Below are 22,397 nucleotides of genomic sequence, written 5' to 3'. Positions count from 1 at the left end.
TTTGTTTATTCCTTTCTCTTTTATGGTTTTCCTTTGCGCTGGCTGAAGAAATCTAAAATCCAGATCATCCTAAGAATATGTTCACCCACAGAGAACTTCAAGCCAGATAAGGGGATTAATAATTGTACAGTCTAAGGAATGCAAATACCTTAATGTTCTTGAAGATTATTGTGGATTTAGAAAAATAATCAGGAACATAACATAGGTTTAGATTCTTTTAGGTCTTTTAGCTATAAATAAACCTAGCAGATTTGATACTGTAGGACATTTCTGGTTTAAATTACAAGATCTAATTCAGTGAATCATTTGCTCTGCTAGGAGAGCGGGTTGAATTTTTGTCTCTACAGCCATTGACCCCATCATTCTTTACAGGCAAATCTTAGGTATGATCAAACAGACACTTGAAAGTCACCATAAAATGCAAGAAGACAAAAGTATAATTGTTAGGACCTACAATGCACAGAATTCCTGTACCAATGCCAAAAAAAATGAAAAGGCTAGAAGGTGTCAGTACAACGTGCAGCAGAAGCTGGCTGAACAGGGAGGAGACATCAGATCCAAAGGCAAAGATGGGAATCCTGAGGCCTTGTACATGGTGGGAAAGGAAAGTCATACGTAAGAGGCCCAGTACCAACAGGTGCAGCTACTGGGGATGGCAGGGGCTTTGTCCACTTGGACACGAATAAAGAGAAGCCTCCAGAGAAGGTCCAAAGCAAGAGTCTACATTAAACACCCTAAATCACACCATAAGAAGATCCATTTTCTCTGCACCAGCCACAGAGGAGCTTTAAAAATCTCAAAAGGTCAGGAATGTCAATGCCCCTTTTTGTCTTATCTCCAGAAGGCCAATGCCATGTGCCCTGTCAGGCATATCAGTCAGATGCATCCCCACAAGCCCTTTGCCCTCAGCTGAGGAGTGAGCACACCCCCTAAATAAATGCTATGTTGTAGCCCCTGATTTGGCTTTGGTTCAAGTGCCTGCAAAAGAAAGTATCACTAAGAAATACTTTGGAACTTTCTGCTTCTTCACAGATCTGAAATAGCACAACAGCCGTGGGACTGGTATTGTATGTACCTCTTGATCTTCTAGTCCTCACTCAACAATGAAAGCAGGGAGAGTAATGAAAAATAATGCCCTCCCCCTCAATGCTACTTTTTCCTTTTATAAGTAGGAAGAAAAAGGAGGGTGGACTTGGAGACAGAACAAAAACAGTATTGTATCATAAGTTGTGCATCGACAGCGACCCTTATTTTAACAAAGAGAATACCGAAAGAATTCCAGATTTCATTATTAGATAAAAGGAAAATAATTAAACAAAAAACAGCTTTTCTCATCTGAAAATATTCCTGCCTTGCAATTGAAAGTAGGAGTGAAAATGAGTGTATTTATCTCCAAGAAAATATCATTAACAACCAAAACCTTCAACCATGGAGATACAAAATCTGTGACATTTGCAACATGTGCAACAAAGCCCTCAAATCAGACAGACTAAAATCAACATGGAAAATGTGAGCTGACATAGTTGTCTCACCTTTATATCAGTTTCAAGACATGACAAAATACTAAAACAATTTTCAAATCATAAAAGTCAAAGCCACCTCAAGGTGGAATGGGGTAACACTTGCTGTTGGACTGTAAGAAACTAATGTCATCCAACAAACCAATGCAAGAGCTGTATGAACCGTTCAGACCTGAAAACTAGACCAGACTTTTCCAGATCAATGGGGACACCTATCACCACACTATTTGGGCAGCAGTCATAAAGACAAGGAAATTTTTTAGCAGGCTCAGCATACAAATTAACTCTTTAGGCCCCAAAGCACATTATTCACATATTCTACCATTGCTTGTGCCAATAGCCATCCCATTTCAGAAAAATCCTGTAAGAAAATCTGATTTTCCACCTAAACCCAGGTGAAACATTTTCCTTTAAATCTTGGTGTTTTTTTCAACAAGGAACTTTGATTATAGGCTCAGCTATAAGGAAACCCAGCCAGTGTAGAACTTGGAAAAGGTTGATAAAAAACTGCATGAGCTCTAGCAGCCAAGGGGTTTCATGCTTTTTCTGAAACAATCTAGTCATAACATATAATAATTTATTGGCTGGACAGGACTGCTGCCTAACAAAAATGGTGTGTAGTAAGTGGTCTGGAGAAGTTTTAAAAAACATCAGAATAAATGGCTTATCTGCCTGTAAAGAAATTTTATGCAGAATTCAAGAATCCAGTGACTTTCTATTCCTGAACTTCAAACATGAGTGACAGTAAGCACAAGTGTGTGGCTTCAGAAGAAAACTCTCAACAGGTTTTTTAGATAAACATCTGCTTGTACTCAGCCTCTGGAGACCCAGCTTCTTTGAACATTCAGCAGTAATGTGAAGAGAAAGCAGCATGTTTCTTCAGAACATCAGTTTATTATTAAAATAATATGTCCATTGCTGAGGGCAGACAGACCCAAACTCTGCTCTCTGGCCATGATTTATGCCTGCCACAACTGACTTTTCCTATTTAGGTCTGGGAGGTTTTTTTTTTTCTTTAACCTACTACCCAATGAGTATTATTTTTCTTAAAGTTTAAAATGCAGCTCCCTTGATCTCAAAGAAACATTTCAAACTACTTTTTTCTAAAAAAATTGTAAGCCATCTGCTTTCTACATCAAAATAGTAAAATTAAGTGGCTCTAATTGTACAAAGTATCAAGGGCTAACACTGGATTCTTATGAAGCCAGAAGGACATATTTAAAAGTAGCTTCAGAGTACAATGATATGAAAGAGCAATGTAGTTAAACAGCAGTCCTCATCTTTAAAGGTTTGCTAGGGGCAATTTTCAGTGCGGAGGAGAAAATATGGGAAACCTTGGAAACAGTTTGAATCCTGCTCCCTCCCATCCCATTAGTACTTAGCATTTAAAATGGAAAATAAAGCCACAAAACATAAGAAGGTGGGGATAGTGCAAAACACAGCTGAGAGTGACAAGTGACTGCGGCAACAAAGGAAGATGGACTCGTTCATCTAGTTAATTACAGCTTGTTCTGTGCTACTGGGCCATGATCTGGGGGTGTGCACGTGTGCATGGGTGTGCACGCACTGCTGAATTGCTCCGTTATGGCAGGCAGCCTCAGTATTTCCCTTTTAATGATGCTACCAAATGATTAGCCCAAAAGCTCTTAATGAATGGGAAAAGAGACTGCTAGGCAGCAGCAGCAACTCAGATTTCCCCAGGGGCAAGTTTGCCCAGAGAGGATCTTTTTTCAGGGTATCAGGCTGCATGACCCATTCAGACAATAACAGGGCCAGCTGCAAGGTATGTCTGAGATAGGACATCAGACCTTCTAGTCCAGGATATGCCCAAAATCCTTTATGGCAAAGCTAAAGAAAGAAATCATGCAAATCAGGGACTCTTCCAGAAATAAAATGACATCCACTATAGAGAAGAGTATTCAGATGAGTACTGAAGTCTGCTGTTTTCACCTCCTTTCTGAATATCCTAAAACTAGCAGTTCCTTAAGAAATAGGCTTTTCTCTACCCTGAGCCTCATAACCCAGCTCAATCAGCAGTTCCTTTTTTTGTTAGGGAAGAGAGTTGAGAAGCTCTTTGTCTTCCATGTGGTCTTCATAAAATAGGTATCCTGAGAGTCTCTAAAACCAAAAGTTCAAGCAAAAATCCCTAAGAATCCCCAGGTACCAAAAAGGAGGACATTCCAGCAAGGCAAAATGATGGCACTCAGGACAAAAAGCAAACCCCTTGTCTTGAGAGATGGGAAGTATGGATAAAGAAGCAAAATCATTCTGCAAACTAGTTCAGACCTTTTACCTGCTAGACAGGTCAGCTTTTCCAAGAAGGCAACCTGATTTCTTGGCTGCTGGTATACAGGGGCCTTGTCTTTCTAAGCCAGCAAAGCAGTAGCACAGGCTGGGGAGGTCAGTTCTGTTTGATTCAACTATGACATGCACGACAGCCAAGGGGCTGCTCCCAGGCCCCAGCAGTGAGCCCAGCCGGGAGTGCAGTTTTGTTATTGTAGCCGCAGGCCCACTTCCAATCCAATTACACACAACAGCTGTGCGAGCTCCTCTTTCCCAGCCCCTTCCCTTCCTCTGCTATGTCATTCCAGGATAGGTTTTGTCATTATCAGGGGCAGTGAGTCATGGTGAATGCATCTACTTTGAGTGATCAAAGGAATAGGAACATGAGATAGAAACCAAAGAGAAAGTTGTTTACCCCAATGCCTATGGAAGCAATAGTGAAAAAAACATGCTATCTCCTTTCACTCGCAGCAGAAACAGTGTTCTGACATTCCATGTGGCATTCTCCTATAAGTATTTGCATAGGAAGGGCTACAAACATAGTGGTGTTTGAAAACATGAAAACAAACATGCAAGTGTTCACAAAGATGGGCACACGCACAACAGAATGTGAGAGTGCATGTGCAAGACCTGAGAGTGAAGGCATCTTATGACTGATCCACAAAATGTGTATCACTGCAAATCAGTGCACCTCATCAAACAGGTGCAAAGGTTGGAAAAAGAACTATTAGACATGGAATACAATTCTTCAGCTTAGAAAATATATTTCTGACAATATATATGATTGACATAAAACGCCAGTTGAGACAGAGCAGGTGAACAGGAAATATCTTTATTTGTGGGAAACACAAAAAATAAGAGTCACTGAATGAAATTCTCAAGTAACAGGTGTAGAAAAAACTGAAATAAAGTACTTTTCCATATTTAAATGATTAAACAATGGGACTTCTTATCACAGGATAGAGTGGAGTTAAAAAATACAAGTGGATTAAGAAAAACAAAGACTGGATATATCCAGAAAAAAATATGTTCATTGAACTATTGAACACAATCTGGATGCAACATCAGGTCAGAAAGTCCTTAAAAGACTAATTACCAGAAACCACCGAAATATTGGGGCAAGATCTATGCTATCATGGTTTCTTAAACTTCCTCCAAACCATCTACTTTCATAAAAAGACACTTCCAGGATAGACAAATTCTTGCTCTCATCGTAGGGATTAACACTGCCATATTTTTGCAAATAAGTTTGCATGCAACAAAAAAACCCATTCACATTCCAGTGTAAGAAAATCACATTAGGGGACATGTGCTAAGAGCATGCAAAAATCAAAATAATGGTGGCACCTATGAAGAAGAACCAAAGCTCATACACACTGGCTTCAAACTCCTAATGAGTGGCACTGGCAAAATGGCATAGATAGATTCCTACTCTAACTTAGTACCTTCTGCAAACAGGAAACTTCAGATGGGCTGAAACCCATCATTTTCATGGCCCAAAAGCAGAGATTTCCTTTAAGGAAGCAGAAGCCAGCATATAGGTACTGCTTAAATGACCCAATGACATGGAGTAGAGAAAACCAACTGTAACAGCAGACCTAAGATGAAGAAAGGAAAGATGCATTTAAAGATGGTGTTTGAAAGATTAAGACCTGGATCAAAAATGTGCTAATATGCTTATGCTTTCAACACATCTTTATGAAGGATTTGTTCAGGTAAAAAAGGACTAGTTTTTTCTCTGGGAACAACCTAGGTAATGTCTTATGGATTTTGTCTGTTCAGTTACATGCAAACACTAGCCAGAAGTAAAATCATGACAGCCAAATGCCCAGAACTTAATCTCTTAGCCTCCTCCCCATAAACATTTAAAAATCTCTCCCACAGTAGGAATAAGCATGGTATGAATAGGAAAACTATTTAACTTTGACACTCCCCTCCCCAGGTATCAGTAATAGCCTCCATAATATCTAGGAACCATATTTAGTTCTTTCTCCTGCATATATTCTTCCGCTAAAAAAGGACCAACCAGTAAGTGAGACAGGAGGATATAACTTTCTCTTTGATCTGTTGGTCTTTTTCTAGCTATTTATCTTTCAGAATCTATACCCCTGGTAAAGAACAGAAGGTGCAAAGAAAGAAGCAGATGCTGTGCAGAAGTGACAGAGGCATCCATTCTGGTCTGTGCCACATGCCACTTCCCAGCCAGGCACCCAGCCTCTGTACTAAGGCTCTTAAACTCCACAATGTTCAGCCCCAGCACTCAAACCAGGTTGTGAAGGTGAGGTGAGGCTGTAGCTAAAGGGAATACTGAAGTACTGAAAGAAGCTACTTCTCCTCTACATGACACAGTGAGTCAGTGACCCAGCAGAGTGCAGACACCAACAATCCCAACTCCGGTGCACTGTACACAATGTGGTGTTGTTATTTTATAACTGAGGTGTTACATTTGCAGGAAAGGTGGGCTAACATCCGACAAACTTCTTTTATATGTGAAATAAGCTAGATGGGATCAAGTTGGCTTTTGAAAAGAGTATAGCAATGAGCCCCTGTTGCTGGAGGGCCCTTCTTCACAAGCCGACCTCATAGCCAGGAAAGGCTTATGCTACACATTTCTGTTTACTTTAAAAATAAACAACTTCTTTGCACCTTGGAGTAACTGCACCCAGCAGAACACTGTGGTGCCCACTGCTGCCAGACTCAGCCTATTCACAGCTACCTCCTCTTAGTGGGGAATTGGTTTGAACCAGTCTATTCAACAATAATGAATACTTATTTAATCAATGGGCTCTTTACAGCCCTTCTGTTGCCTGTGGGTAGTTACCACGAGCACATAAAATCCCTAATTTGTCTTTCAAACAGTAGATGGTTAAAGTAACCATTTTTATAGGGGCCTGAGGCTCTGTCCTTGCAATATAGATAGCTGGATGGCCAAATAGGTAGAAAGTGTCTGCACAGCTTGGCAGAGAAGTGTAGACCCAAACCTCCCTGGAGGTCCATGTCACTGCCCAATCCCACAGCAGTGCCAGTGCATTCCCAAGGGTGAGATGAGAAGAGGGAAGCAACTGCCTCGGAGTAAACAGTGACAGAGCCTTGTAATGAGATGTGGGTAATTATCAGACTGAAAACATACAGATGATTGAGAGAACACGTGAATAAGCATTCACATGTCACTAGTAATCCACATGTGAATAAAAGTGCACATGAGAAAGCACATAGTAATCCTGAAAACAAGAACACGTGTATGAGCAATGGGGAGAATAAAAAATGCAAATCCAAGCATATAAATGATGAGAATAACAGGGCAGTAGGGCAGAAGAGCACAGCCAGAGAGCAGAAGGAAGGACTGCTCCATGGTGCCCACACTAACAGCAGCAGAGTCCTATACTGGATGTACACCTCTGCTTGGGCTCCTACCAGTGATGCTACCAGCTCCTGCACACCAGGAGATATCCCTGATGTTACTTGAGGCAATGCTCATTACTGGCATAATATCATGTGTCCTACTGGTAGAGCAAAGCCATGCTTTCCCAATTCACTCATCCTCCTCTGCCACACACATCTTCAGGTTGTTGTGGATAGACTTTTGACTCAAAGCCTTTGGTGCATGTCCTGTCAGATCCTGCCTAGATGAGAGGAAACAGGAGTTCTTGGAGCCCCAGACTGGGGCAGAGATGGTGCAGTTTCAGCCTCATGGATAACTGAAGAGATTGCACATCAAAGTTAACAGAGCCTTTCTTTCCAAAGCGTGCCAGGTGAAATTTGCCATTTGGCCACTTCCATTCCCACTGCTGTTGGTTAAGATGCATACAGAATGCAAACGTTCTCAGCAGAACAAAAAGGTGGCTGATGAGAGAAGTCAAAAGTGAATATGCCAGGAAGATACCCAAGTGACGGGCCCTCCCTGCATCTCTCTGAAGTGATGCACAAGATCTGATTATCCAAGTGTAGAAAAGAGGCAAATTGAACAGAGAACACATTCTAGATCCAGATGACTTTTTCCAGGTTAGGTTTTACAAAAGTTATGCAGAAAGCTGAGAATGAAAAGAGTTTTGACTTGCCCATTATCCCATTCCAGCCAGAGCAATGTAGGATGCTTTCATGGGCTCTCATTTCCATTCATGTAATGATAAAGCAGGTGGAACTGCCCAAGTGTGAAGTAGAAATTCATTTCTAAAGTTTCACTGGCAATAGAATGTGGACTAGATTAAAGTGGCCTAGTCCATCTAACACTCGTAGCTGAAGCTGAGGGACCCTGATCCTGTCAACAGTGAGACAGCAATCTGAGGAGGGAGGTTTGGAGTTCTCTGTGGTAACATAAACTATTGTGGAAGAACACCACATATAAACAAGCATGTGAAACACACATTCATTTTTTCTTTTAAATGAAACATTTGTGTCCTGGTGGGAATAAAATTTTGATACCTAAATAAGATCCCACATTGAGATTCAGCCAGAAAAATACTCACTGGTGTATAAAAATGTAAAATAAAACAACAACAAACCCCTTTGTTAGTAGAACTGAAATTCAACATGTTATCAGTGGGAGTAGCAAATGGAATAGACTGCAGTAGGAGAAAGAAAATTACTAAACTAGAGTTTTATGCCAGACTACACACAGATGTATCAGAAATAAATTGTATATAGTTGCAGTTTTCAATGCCAGGTTCAGTTAGCAATACAAGCAACCATTCATAATGTAATTTTCATTCAGAAAACATCCCTTTAACTGACCAACACAATGTAGTCTCTGAAGAGGGAAGTTTGTGCCCTTTGCTACAATGAAGGCCTTCTTTCAGCAAAGACTGTGCAATCCAGACCTCACGATGTCCAGCAGGAAGCAGGATGAGACCTGCCTTGGTAACTTACCACCACTCCTTAAAGAACAGCCTTTCAGCTCAGCCAAAGTAACACTTACCTGGAATATGATTGACATCTGTCGAGGTGTGTTCATGGCAAGCAGAAGGGAGAAAAGAAAGAGAAAGAAGAGAAGAGAAAAAAAAGCCATTAGAGATGCACACAGCAACTCAGTATCCTTGCATGGAAATCAATTTCATGCAAAACCAGAAGTAATTAGGTTTGTTTGAAGGCCACCCATCTGCATCCAAGCACGCCGCCATGCAAGGGAGGAGGCTCTGGCTCCCTCTCCACTGTGCATGTAAAAGTGAATCCACCATCATATCTGTCCGGAGAGAGAGTTCCTGGAATCAGATAGAACCAAGGCACATCAGTTTCTGCAAGAATATTAGTTAAAATATTCTATGTTTTTCACACACACAAATGCAAAAGAGAGAAACAAACACCAACCTGCCTGCAGAAGGCTTATATAGCACATAAATTCAAGCAAGTTTTCAGAAAAATAGACAAGAACCTGCTCCCCTATTATAAGGGGCCATGTGAATTTATGACCACTAAGACATACAACACAGTTCCAAAGTCTAGAAGAGAGCTCATTCCTTTTCATTCTTTCTGACCATCATTTCCCAAAAAACATCCTTCATTGCAGACAGTAGTAGAGGTGGGGGAGAAGGAGTGTGCCACAGCTCTGCACATCCCACATATTGTCTTTCACAAGAGGCTAAATTCGGAAAAAATGTCATTTGGTACTTTTTCTCTCTGTGACATAAAACAGCTTTTCGTAAGTCCTTTAAAAAGGGAGGAGCAAGAGTATGTAATTCATAGTATTGATAACAGAGAAGGCATATATTGGAATCTACTGCCTGTTTTGGGCAGAGCCAACCAATCCCAAAGAAGGCACTTTTTCAAAGTATGTTTTTTAAATGCTTCTCATAATTTTTTTATCATTCCAAGTTTAGTCTTGCTCTGAATAGTGACACTTATCATAATACCAAGAAGGAGAACCCCTTGAAATCTCATAGGATTAGATTCATATTTTCCTTGCAAGGCAGCCCTCAAAAAAAAAAAAAATGTTGCTTGAGGAAACAGGGAGGCCAGATCCATAGATAGCATTCTTCCCTGAAAACCTGTACCCTTGTCCAGGAGTTGGGCTGGTGGAGTTATCATCTTTCCAGTAAGGCTTCAAAGAAATACACTAAGAATTTGGACTACAGATCCCAGACTACTTTTGCCACAATCTAGGAGCATGACATACTGAGTACATTGGTTTCACACTAAGGTCTAAGGCTATATTCTCCCAGTGTGCCCTCCAATTTCCATGAGTATTTCACCTTCCTGTCCAAACGCACTGTGTTCCTGAGAAATTGGTGCCACATGTTCTCCTGAGACACTGGCAATTCAGTGGTGAGTGATTCCTGTGCATGCTGCTTTTTGCTTATCACTTTGTAATGGCTCCAAAACTATTTGAAGAAAAAGTCTCTGTAGAACATCATACATGTATCAAGCTGTCCTTTCCTAAAGAGGTAACAACCCAAATAAAACAATGCACCAAGAGGGGAGGGGCTGTTGCATCAATTCATTTAAATTCCATAGCTTTTACTAAACATATATGGCGTGGCAGATCTGATGTGGATTATTTGCTGCCTTTCCTCTTTTAGCCCATAATTGCATCTAAGAACCAGTGTTATGGTTTGCAGGCCTAGAAGGACACTAAGCAATCAAAGTAATTATGTTTAGGTAGGAAAATAAAATGACTGTCAGGTAGCAATGCAGGCACTGAGGATGAAAAGCAAAAGAAGCTGATAGCAGGGGCAGAAGGAAAGAGTAGACCCTTAAACACCACTCCAGAATGTGAACATAAAGACAAAGAATTTACAGGTCCACTGCTAGGAGCAGTCTTGAGTTGATGTGCTGCCTGGGAAAAATCAGTGACAGAGATGATCACGTATCTCAGAAGAGGTAGAAGAGATTATCATAAGGTACTGCAAATGTTTCTGATAATCCAGCATCTGCTTGAAATTCTATTCTAAGCAGGTAAAAAGTTCTCAACCCATGTTGTCCTCTCAGCCTCCCTGCATGCCTGACAATGGAGCAGGCACTGCTGCAGTCCAGGCTACCACTGGGGGCCTGGAACAGCAGGCAGCCTCACCAGGGTGATTCTGCTCCAGCAGGAAATCTGTGGGATGGTTGGGAAATAAAAACTATCAGCAGATAGAGAGGCAAAGGAAAGAGCTAAGCAAGGGTTAGCAAAGGATAAAACACATTAAGCAAGTAAGAGAAGAGGCAGTGGGCTGTAACTGATACACTGCATGAAATAATACTTACTTAACTGTGTGAGAATTATACAGGTCATGAAGCTGTTAAAAAGGGAAACAATGAAGTGCTAAGAGCTAACATAAGTATCTCTAAAATTTAGTTTCTCAATGGCAAGTAACAGCGAGGGGATTCCTTTTAACTTGTCTTTTTTTTTTTTTTCTTTTTTGTGCTAATGCAGGCATCTACCATCCTGACTGATTTAACTCTTAAGCTTTTTTTGCTGTATCTTTTTGTGATGTTTCCACCCAACGCGATTTCTGTACACACTAGTTGTACCATTAAAGTCACTGCATCTCTGTGACACTTTCACAGTAGTTACCTACGTGGCAGCTCGGGTCGTTAGTGTTACTTCCCATACTAAATGCAGGAGGAGTTTCTTGTATTGCAGACACCCCCTCCATGTGGTATCTGCTGGCAAATGCTGATTTCCAAATGGTGAAACTACTTTTTTTTTTTTAAGTTTAAAACAACAAGAGAAAGCACTGCTTTCTTTGCAAAGACACAAAAAAATTACATATAACCAGTCAGTCCTCACAAAAGACCCTACAATAAATACCACTGTGGCATACAAGTGAAACCACCATGCAAGTGACAGAATCATAAAGCACAGAATATTCTGGGCTAGAAGGGACCCATAGGTATCATCGTGCCCAACTCCTTGCCCTGCACAGCACCATCCCCAAGAACCACACCATGTGCCTGAGAGCGTTGTGCGAACACTCCTGGAGCTCTGTCAGGCTTGGTGCTGTGACCACTTCCCTGGGGAGCCTGTTCAGTGCCCAACCACCACCTGGGTGAAAAAGCGTTTTCTAATATCAAATGTAAATCCCCATGGGAAACACCATCACACTTTTTCAGTGTGGATGTTACTCTGCTTTGGTTCACAATTAAAACTGTGGTTGGATATATTGACAAACGGGACCCACCATACCTTATGGCTGGTGGGTCCACAATTAGGAGACACCTAATGCCTCCAGGAAGGTTAATGAGAGAGATGGCATATAGCTAGTGTGACCAGACTGGGGACCTGAGATGACTTTCCTTCAGATCCTGTCATCTGAGATGTTCTTTCAAATTCTCTTTATGTTTTTCTGGTTTGTTTACAACAGGACTGTTTAAAACATGTCCTCACTCTCTTCCTCCTCCATTAGTGCTGCCTTCCTCCACCTGCATAGACCTCCTCCATGCCACAGGGACTGAGGAGATAGAGCACTCCAATTTAAGAGGGTGCATGCAGAACCCATGGCCAACTAAAACATTCAGTGAGTGATGGGACTTACTGCTATGTAGATGGAGGTTTCCCCACTTCCTTCAGCTCAAGGCAGTTCAAACACAGAAAGGTCTGCCTCTTAACATAAAACAAGGCAGAGCTTGCTTTATCCTATACACAAGAGCCCATTTATTGCTCCTTTGTAAAGGGCTGAGCCACAAGCCAGTGGTGTTTGCTTTTGTTCTTTGATGATAATAGCTGTGTTGAAAGAGGGATCAGCAGGGCCGGCCGCCTTTGTCTGGTGCAGCCCCAGCCATCTATCTGGGTGGGGTGGAAAGGAAGGAGGAGGATGAAGGGGAGCAGGGGGAACAAAGCAAACATTACTTATTATAGCTCTGATCACTTCCAGGCCTTGTACAGGAAACACCTGAGGTATTTTTCACTCTTAACATTTTTAACATGAAGTTTAGCAAAACCGGGAAGGTATCGTGATAGCACACTTCTTTCTCCAGCTGGAAGACAAGGACAGTGTGAACTTTCTGAAGGCATAAGCCCTACCAATACTTATCACCCTGACTTGAAGAGACTTACTTTCACTTCCATCTCTGCAATCCATTCAGTCTTGTCCCCTGCTTTGATGTGCTGTGGACACCTGCCTGCCAGCTAAACTGTGAGCTACTGACTGAATTCACAAGTCACAAACAAGCCGGCAGGCAGAAGCATCCTAGGCTAAGTGGAAATATGCACCTAGTAGTGAACAGCACTGAAGTTCTACAGCATCACCTTCCAGCATTCTCTTGTTACTCTCACTCTGAACAGCAGTGTACAGAGAGGACTGAGGAGTAAGCAGAAACTGGAGCGGGGAGGAGGGCAAAAGCCACAAAACTTAGAGGCATTTTTGTCATAGGAAACCCGCTCCCAAATGAGAGGAAATCCAGCTTTTAGACACAAAAAATACCATATTCTGAATGATGAAGATCATTCAGATATTGACACCTAAAAAAGCTTTTCTAAGGTAGATTTGGCTCTCATCAAATACAGAAATGAATTTATACAAATACAGAATGTATTTGTATAAATACAGAAAAATGAATATGGGTACAATTTCACTGACAGAAGCATGACTGGTTGGGAACTCAAGCACTTAATTTGACACACACACACATATATATATATATATATACACACATATAAACTGTTCAGACCATAGATTGATGCATTTATGGCAGTCAGTGAAATTATTCAAAAGGTATGTGATGAGCCAGCCTAAACTCCTGAAGTTGTAGTAAGAGATGTTGGTGACTCAGAACTGGGTGATTACCTCGTAACTGTTCTGATGGAAGACTTTAACAATATGAAGAGCTGCATTTTGATTCAGCTGGAAACACCTCAAACTGGGAAAAGCAAATTCTTCACTAATTTGATGAAACAAAGTGTTCATTTCACATGCTGATTTGGCAAGTGGTCTCATTCTGCTCTAAACTGGTCTGTTAAGGCACTGATAAACACATGGTCCTATGTCACCTCATGCAAACTCTTCTTCTTTCTCTTCAGTACACAGTACAGTGGCTCAAAACCATCAGGGAGGATCACAGCAACTCAAAAACAGATAGCATTTCCACTGTACAAACACCTTATAACAACAATTTGCTTGGGTAAAGATGGGCTCACTAATGAGATCAGCTCGAAGCATTGGCACATCCCTGAATACAGTGCTCACACAGACACTTTGAAGATTGTTGTATTTATGGTTAACTAAGTTAAAATTTTGGCTCCATTGAATCACTAAAATACTTCTGATTACTTTAAGAGTGTCATGATTTTCACCATTCATATTTACTTAACATCTTTTGTAGTAGGATGGATCCCTGGTGTCCTTCTAATGATTCAAACGGGATTAATTTGCTAAATATCAAATTTGCTAAATATTTAGGACACTGAAACAAATCCAAGACCACTCCAGCCTATGATGTCCATCACTGAGCAACACACTGGGATCATGAAGAACCTCACAGTACTAGCAGGTGTAGGCCTTATTGTTGCATTGCAGAAGAATAGGACCCTGTAATTTGTGTTAATGGAGTGTTGAACACTTCTGATTTTATTCAGTAGAGATAAGTGGTGACACATACACAAACAAGTTCATTACAATCAATTACATTTCTCTGTGTTCTTTGTCCTATGGGATCTCTTAGGCTGCCAGCCTCTTGGGAATAGTATTCACTTGATACATTGCATAGAATTGCATACATTTGTGGTACTGTGCCTTTGCACAGCTAATACTTGGGATCCCAAAGCACTTATTAGCTGTGAATATAGGACTCATTCATTCAGTACTGAAAAGCAGCCAGCTCTGAAGTGAAAGAGACAGATGTTTAACAGCTTATAGGAACGCCATACAGCAGTTTGGCATGTCAGAGTCAGAACAACAAGTATTACTTAAAGAGGCAGAATGAAACTTCGCTGATTCGACTAAAAGTGCTGTGTGATTTTAAAGTACTCGTGATTTAAATGAACAGATTTGATTTCAAAACTTATCTGATTCCAAATCTTATCTGAATTATAGTGACTTGAAGCTGCCAATCCTTTTCTCCATACTGTGCTCATTAATGTGGGCAGCCGATCCTCTCCATGGGGTCAAATGTGAGGTTGACAGACCTATGCCCCAATACATCACCTTCTAAAGCATAGGAAATTTGAGTGGAGTCTTTATCTCCTGAGAACAAGGGACTCTTTACCTTAAGGGACCAAGCTTTGTCCTCTCCGGCAACCAAGATACTCGGGCAGAGCGTGTGCTTGAGCTAGCTGGGAAGACACCTGCAAAGCACTATGGTTTTACTACTGTTTTGTGGCCATATAGAAAAGGGCTTTCATGTCAACCTGGTATGGGTTGATTAAGCTTTCAGAAACCAATGCACAGAGTTACTTAGCTCCAGTAAGAAAAAAAAAATCTTAGAGAAACGAATTCCTAATAATCTCTTTAATTAACTCTGTATCATAACTATTTTTAGATAAAGTTGCTTGCTGATTTCACAGCTTTCAGTGAAAGTACCACCCTCTCCCACACATCCTAACAAATATGTTCATGTACATTCCTCAGGGCCCTGGCTACATAGCTGGGGGAAAAGTCAATAGTTCTGTAGCCCACTACCAGCAAAAGTCCAACTGAAATTTAATTACTCAGTGTGCCCTCCAAACAATCTGTTGATCTTTGCTTAAGCTGCCTAGATACAGTGTCCAAGCACTCCAGGAAGAAAGTTCTTTATGTTTCATCCTAGGTACTGGACAGAAAAAAGGATTTGCTCCCAGCTACTCTGCACAACACCCTCATGCATCTACATACAGCCAGTTATGTTCCCAGTCTTGTGGAGAACACAAAGATACATAACTGTATAACCTCTGAAGGGCATATGCAAGCAGAAAAAAGTGTCCTTCATATTCACCATAGATGGAATGAAAAGAAACTTACGATGATGAAAGAGAAGTTTTGACTTAATGTCAGGAAAGCTTGATAGGAACAGGGTAGTGAGGCTCTGGACTACTTTGGCCACCGAGAGCTTGCCAAAAGCATTGAAGACTATTAAGAAAAGACAAGACAAGTATTTCTCATTAATTTTTAAGGTTCACCTTATCTTGTCTTGGAAAGACTAGTCTGCCCTTGTGACCTTTTTCAATCCCATTTTCTATTTTATTATTCTGATTTTATTATTCTAACTGAAAACACACTCTACCCAGACAATCTCATCAGTAGCATCTGCCAGGCATCATAAACCAGCAGCTTCAGTAATGGAGCAGGGCAGACACCAAAGTCAAGCCTCTGACAGCAGCCATGCACAGGTACTCAGGGAAGAGTCAAAGGAACGAAGAAAAATCACAGCACCATTATTAACAGCTTCCAGCTATGAGACTGGTGGAGGTTGCATCATGATCAAAATGCTGATCACTCCTTGATGGACTTCTCCCTGCTTGAATTTGTCAGCTCTCTTCTGGAACCAGAATTGATGTGGTGTGAAACTGGCTTTCTTTGTTCATTTAAAACCTGCAACTGGGCATTCCCAGAACTACTGCTTTATAAAATGCATAAATAAGCATTCCCTATTCAGCATCACCACAGCATTCCAGAATATAAGTATCTACTTCACCTCCTGCTTTAGTCACTTCTTTGCAAAGCTGAAGAGTGCTGGTCCATCAACACCCTCTGCAGATGGCAGCTGTACTTTACCTGTAGTGAAAAGGCACCAAAGTTATCTACATCAAGACCAGTTTTGAAGTTTATCCTGGAGTTAGTTGTACCAGGCTAGTTGTATAACTAGTATATTTTAGCACAGGTCTAAACTCATGAAAAGTCCTTCCCTCTCCTAAGTACCAATTTGACCAAAACTCCCACGAGAACAAAGCTATTATTCTCATCAGAAACACAGACGGACAAGTTTATGAGTAAGAAATGCAGACTGTGTTTGAACAAATCAGACTAAGATCACCCCACTGCTCTGACAGTCCTTGTACCTCACAGAGGCTGATGCAGATCCAGGCCCCTTCCTCTCTTCCTGTTTATCAGTGCCATGCCTGCAGTCCTATAAAGAGCCTTTTTCTGCCTTAGAATTCACTTGAAATGATTGGGCCAAGAACAAGCTATAACCCCTGCATTCAGAGAAAAAAGTATGTTACAGAAGAACTTGGACATTCTAGATGGGATGTGCCCAAGTTAGGTAGTACACAACCATTTGTCACTCAAGGTTCCATGCAAACAGCAAAAGTCGCCATATGGTTCCTTGTGTTACATATTGGAAATCACTAAGATTTTCCACCTAAGTGGTCACTCACAGGAAAAAAAAAAAAGGAACTACATGACTTTCCAGCCTTTAGCTACAATATTTGGGACCACAGTTTGTAAGGCATTAGTGTATTAGGAACAGTGACATGGTCACATAGAAAGTTGTTTTTCAATTTTCAGAGGTAAAGACGAAGATGGAACATATGGCCTTCTAAAAGCATACAGGCATACTTCTGCATCATACTTCTATATCATTGCCTATCTCTGTGTCTGCTTCCAGGCACACACTTATGGCTGGAAACTCCCATCTTCATTCATATTTCCATTCATGGTGAAAAGTCTCACACACTTTGAAAAGCCTTTCAAAAACTATTTGCAATGTTCCCATGGGCAGTTGCTTCCTCGTGTTTTAATTACAATTGAAACTATCTTCCCATTACAAGCCAAATTTTCTCTTGAATTTAACAAGAACTAAATCAATTAATGTGACATTGCAGTGGTTGCATCATGTCATAGCAAGACTTATTCATGTAAGCTGGAGGTGACACACAAGAGATCTTAGGGATCCATGAGTCAGTTTCTCTCCAATGGTCTTATTTTAATTGATTTAGGCATCAGGAAAGGATGGCAGCTGGAGGAATGCCCCTAAATGAAATACCCTCCCCTTCAGCAATGCCTTCCCTGGACTCACCAACATAGCTACTTCTTCTCTGACCTCTTGGATCCAGCAAAGGCAATACTGCTAGAAGGTTTTCAGGACATAAAGACAACCAAGAGCTTGATGATGCTGATGCACAACAGTGGACTTTCCTAAGAAGACCACCATCAAAATTAACCCATTTTTGAGCAGTCTTATAAACTTATGCTAAAAAGTGAACTAGCCATATGATCCAACAAGCTAAAACTAGTTTCATTGCTGGCAGTTTGCAATCTGGTCAAAGCAGTGAAACCAGGCCCATGGAGTTTCATCCTTGTCCACATCATCTGCAAGGCTGACAAAGAGACTGAAAACCCAGGTGTTATCCACCATATACCACAGGAGAGTACCTCTCCTCCCGTTGAGGAAGAATCTGCACACATGCTAAGGATTTTCATCTTTGTCCTGTTCTCATAACATCACCATGACAGCTACAAAAGGCATTTACTACTGCCAAATCCATTGCAAATTGTGCTGCCTCTATTCCTTTCTTATCATCAAAAAATGACAGATGGAAATGAACTTCGGGCATATTTCCTATGACATATACATCAATGAGAATATTCAATAAATAGTAACACAAAGAACAGAAAAAGGAGTTAACCCAAGGAGATTTGCAGGGGAAAAAGTATAAGTAAGCAGAGAAAGGTTTGTTAAGCCTATGAAACAGCCCAAGTTACAATCTATTTGCTGTACCCAGTCTTGGAATTAATAAAACAAATCCCTTGATATGTCTGACAGAGTTATTAGAGGATGTTAATATTCCTCTCAGAGCAATCTGAAGAAGTGGAGCTGGAGCCACAGAATGCTGTGACTAGCCTAGTCAAGCAACGGTGGAGAGAGAAGAGGGGGATCCCTTCTTCAAACCCACCTGACTCTCACTGTCCGCATTGCTTATTCCTGCCCAGTCTACTCTGGGAAGTTTTAGAAGCTGCAGAACAAAAGGCAAAGCTACACAAAGGAAAACTCCCTGTCCCCACTTCTCAATCTTACATGAGGCAGGAAGAGAGACACTGTGCCACTGGTTTGAGCCCTGGGATGCCTGAGCCTTTTCCTGCCCACAGCAGGCTGGGGTGTCAGTCATAGAAGGGAGGACATCCTCTATCACTGGTCTCAGAGGACACCCCCTGAGCTCTGAAGAAGCAGCTCGTGTAGGCTTGGAGGGCAAGGAATATTCATTTACCTGGTTTCACCTGGCATTTACTAGTGCCATATGCCAACACTCTTTGTGCTGCATCACAGCATCTCAATATGTCACAAATGCCATAGTACATCCATCTGCAAGATTTCCGTGAAAAATCAAAAGATTACATTTTCTGCATTAAAAGAGACTGCAAGCAGGCTTCACCCAGTAGCCCAGTTATTGCACTGTCAGTATCATGGTATCTCTTTGTTGGAAGGTCTAAGTAGAATTATTAGCATTTCACCATGGAATCCAGATCATGTCATGTTACACACCTTGCCAACATTCCTGAGAATATAAATCTGTTCTTTCAAAACAGAGCAGGGCGCGGGGATAAGATTCCTACTTTCTTTCTCAATACTGATTATAACTAATGCAGAATAAAATCTAGGTTTATTACAGGATTTAGATAGCATTTGGAACTCAGTTCTGTATTGGAGCTTTGCAGAAAATACCATATTCAAGGAATTTGTGAACTTGACCAGACCTTGTCTGTCATGTTGATCCTTGTACTTGGGGCTTCAGAACAACAACAGCAGTTGTAATCACTGCAAGAGCCTGCTGGAGTGCCCTGTGCCAACCTGTGCTGTGGGATGTTACAACAGAAATAATACCCTAACCCAGCAGGAAAAGATACGTGATTCTGTTTTCTACACAAAATAAAAGGCACTACAGCATGGGGAGGAAGAAAATCCATTCAAGGTGGATGATATCCGAGATCCATTTGATGGAGCATGAAAGCAGGACCCCAAGCCTCTAAAGTGACAAAAAATTTACTCACTACCCATATTCTTCTTTTTATTATATCTTACTACAATGTCTATTTTATTACACCATTTGTTTCTGAGCCTTCTTATTTAGATCCAGAAAAATCCCTGCACAGTATTTCTCTCCAGCACTGAGGGAGAGACTCCTCAAAAAAGGCTGGCACAGTTCTGGTTAGTCAGCTGGTGCCATCAGGTGCTAAGATTTGTGCTTCAGTAGGTCTCTTCACCAAGGAACCACTCATAGTCTCCTGTTTTAAACACTCATCTCCCTCAACTGTATACTGATCTGAAAATAAAGACCATCGTCTTGAAATTTACTTGCTATCTATAATGCGCTAAGCATGCCTCTGGATTTGGTATAAGTACCAATTACTGATTTGCTCACTCCAATTCCAATTAGGATGGAGTTCCAGGGTGCCTGAAAAGTGAGAACTCTATTTATTACACATAAGAATATATAGTGCATGCTCCTCCAATGTACAAAAATCGTCCTAAATACAGCAATGAGTAATCAGAAGAAATGCATCTTCTTTTCCTCTCCTTTCTACACTTACATATACTTTTCAAAGTATGTGTTAATGGGTTTTATATTCCACATTATTGCTGTATTTGCTGCTGCAATATATATATTTAAATTAAACAGAAGTAATCAGGAGGTTCTACTGGAAGCATTTGCCTTGTTTATTGTTGAAAGGCACTGCTTGGAAAAGAGTAACTGCTGACTTCAGTAAATGTGAAACATAATGACGGGAAACAGCTGCATTCTGCATCTTTCAAAATGCTAAATTTTCTTGTGTGATTGTCTAAATGTAGACCTGCAGCCTGCAGCAGAATCAATGCAGATGCAGGCCCAAGTGCATAATCACAGGACCTCATACCCACTGAATTCAGCAGATGTCTCTCTTCATTGAATGGACTAGGCCCAGGCCCCTAAAATTAACAGCATTCAAATTCAGGAAAAAAAATGGTTTTTTTCTTTTGATTAATGTGTCAATGTAATACATATAAGCTCATATCCAGAAAAACAGAAAACAGAGAGAGCGTAGGAAAAAGGCGCACATTTTTTGGTACTGAAAAAAATAATGGTTTAAAATCTCTACTCTTTTAAAATCTGTGGAAAAAAGTGTATGCAATAAATAGCTTCCATGCAAATTAGCTCAGATTTTTTTATACTAAAGACACTACTGAACAATATGAAGCCCCCAAGCCACCAGTTCAAACCCACTGTAAGTCAATAAAGATTCAGTTATTCCCAGCTAGCCGTCTTTCCATAAGCTAAGTGGAAACAGATGAATAGACCCCTCAATTCATCTCCTGGCTGATTTCTGAACCCAGAAAATCCACCTCAATAACTGGCTCCCAACAGTGTTGAGCACTGTACAAACTGTGAGAGCACAACCCCTCTTCCCACCAAGAAGACTGCCAGTGTCAAACACTACCATTCATACCTCATCTGGGTCTCAAGCACAGAAAGAACACAATTTAGTCTCTTATTTCTAAATGCCATCCCCCTGCAGAAAATGTCCACCAGATCCTTGTCATACGAGTAAAAGCCAGTACCTCTCCTCCAGGAACTGTTATTACACACCAGCCAGGATCCAGCTCTAGGTGTTCATGAGCTAAAAGCATGGAAAGGGAAGGTGTCAGAATCTGCAGCATACATCAGGCTGTTGCAGAGTGTACTCCATGTCTGATGAGGTCAATTAAAGCCACAGCCCCTTTTAATTCCTTGAGCAGTTCAGGGTTTGTAACTGCAGTATGAACCAGGGAAAGTCATTCAGCTTACTCTGATTGCATCTTACAGAGCCTCATTCACTGCCAGGTGAGTAATCAGTCCCACACTTGAAGAGCTAATAAAAATTTCCCTCACTAGGAAGACACTGCCCTGAAATAAAACAACAGCAATTAGGGAACAAAGATGCAATTCATCTTTGGATTTCAGTGATAGTCAGAAGCACTGTTGCTGAGGGATTTGGAGGAGGAATGGTACCTTCTTTTCTATGTCTTCTAATTACAAAAAGGGTAATATCTCTTCTGTCTTATTCAGGAATATGTCAGTATGGATCCCACTAGAAATTGCTGGAAAGCAGTAGCCTTCAGGATGGTAGGAGAAAATATTTTCTCTACATCAAGGAGTGATTGGAGGACAGTATTCCTGAAATGGAATCTGACCTAGCTGGATTTTCAAAGAAACAACATTTAACAAGATTAAAAATTTTGATTATTCTGTATTGTCACCTCACAACACGATGCAGGTACTAACATGGGCTTTTGAGTTCACAGAATTACAAAGCAGTTGAGGTTTGAAAGGACACTCATGACCACCTATTTTGACTGCCCAACTCCTCTAGGTCAAAGTAGACCAAATCACTCAGGATTTTACCTAGTCAGGTCTTTACTGCATTCAAACATGGAAGACCTTGCAACAGCTGGTGAAATGAGCCTGGATATGCAAAACAGGACATAGATTTAAGAGACTTGATAAAACCTGGTACACATTCATATATAATGGAAGAAGGAAGGGGCAGGGGGGTGGCATTTAGACATCTAGACCAGTACGACAATCCAAACACTGTCATTTGGTAAAAGATGATCAGATAAATCATTGCCTGGTACCACCTAACCCTGGATATTAGGCAGCATACATAGGGAAGTAATAGAAAACCACACAGTTGCAAACTTAGAGAAATAGAAACCTAGCACAGGCAGCACACAGAGAAGCAGATAAAGCACTTGGTATCATCCCTTGTAAGAAGTTGGTCATGGAATATTTCTACTAGCAAAACATATAGA

General features: G+C 40.9%; 1 protein-coding gene across 8 annotated transcripts in view; it reads right to left on the bottom strand.

Annotated features, from left to right (window-relative positions):
• NRXN3 (neurexin 3) overlaps positions 1–22,397 on the bottom strand; it is a 906,050-nt gene that overhangs the window by 864,956 nt on the left and 18,697 nt on the right. For all 8 annotated transcript variants that reach the window (XM_063399086.1, XM_063399087.1, XM_063399090.1 and 5 more), the window contains exon 2: positions 8,719–8,736. In XM_063399086.1, coding sequence (XP_063255156.1) covers positions 8,719–8,736 — 18 coding nt within the window. The remainder of the gene's footprint in view (positions 1–8,718; positions 8,737–22,397) is intronic.

This window comes from Prinia subflava, chromosome 5, assembly GCF_021018805.1.
Source record: "Prinia subflava isolate CZ2003 ecotype Zambia chromosome 5, Cam_Psub_1.2, whole genome shotgun sequence".
In the NCBI taxonomy this organism is placed as follows: Eukaryota; Metazoa; Chordata; class Aves; order Passeriformes; family Cisticolidae; genus Prinia; species Prinia subflava.
The sequence above is the reverse complement of the archived record's forward strand: the minus strand, read 5'-3'. Positions and strand labels throughout refer to the sequence as shown.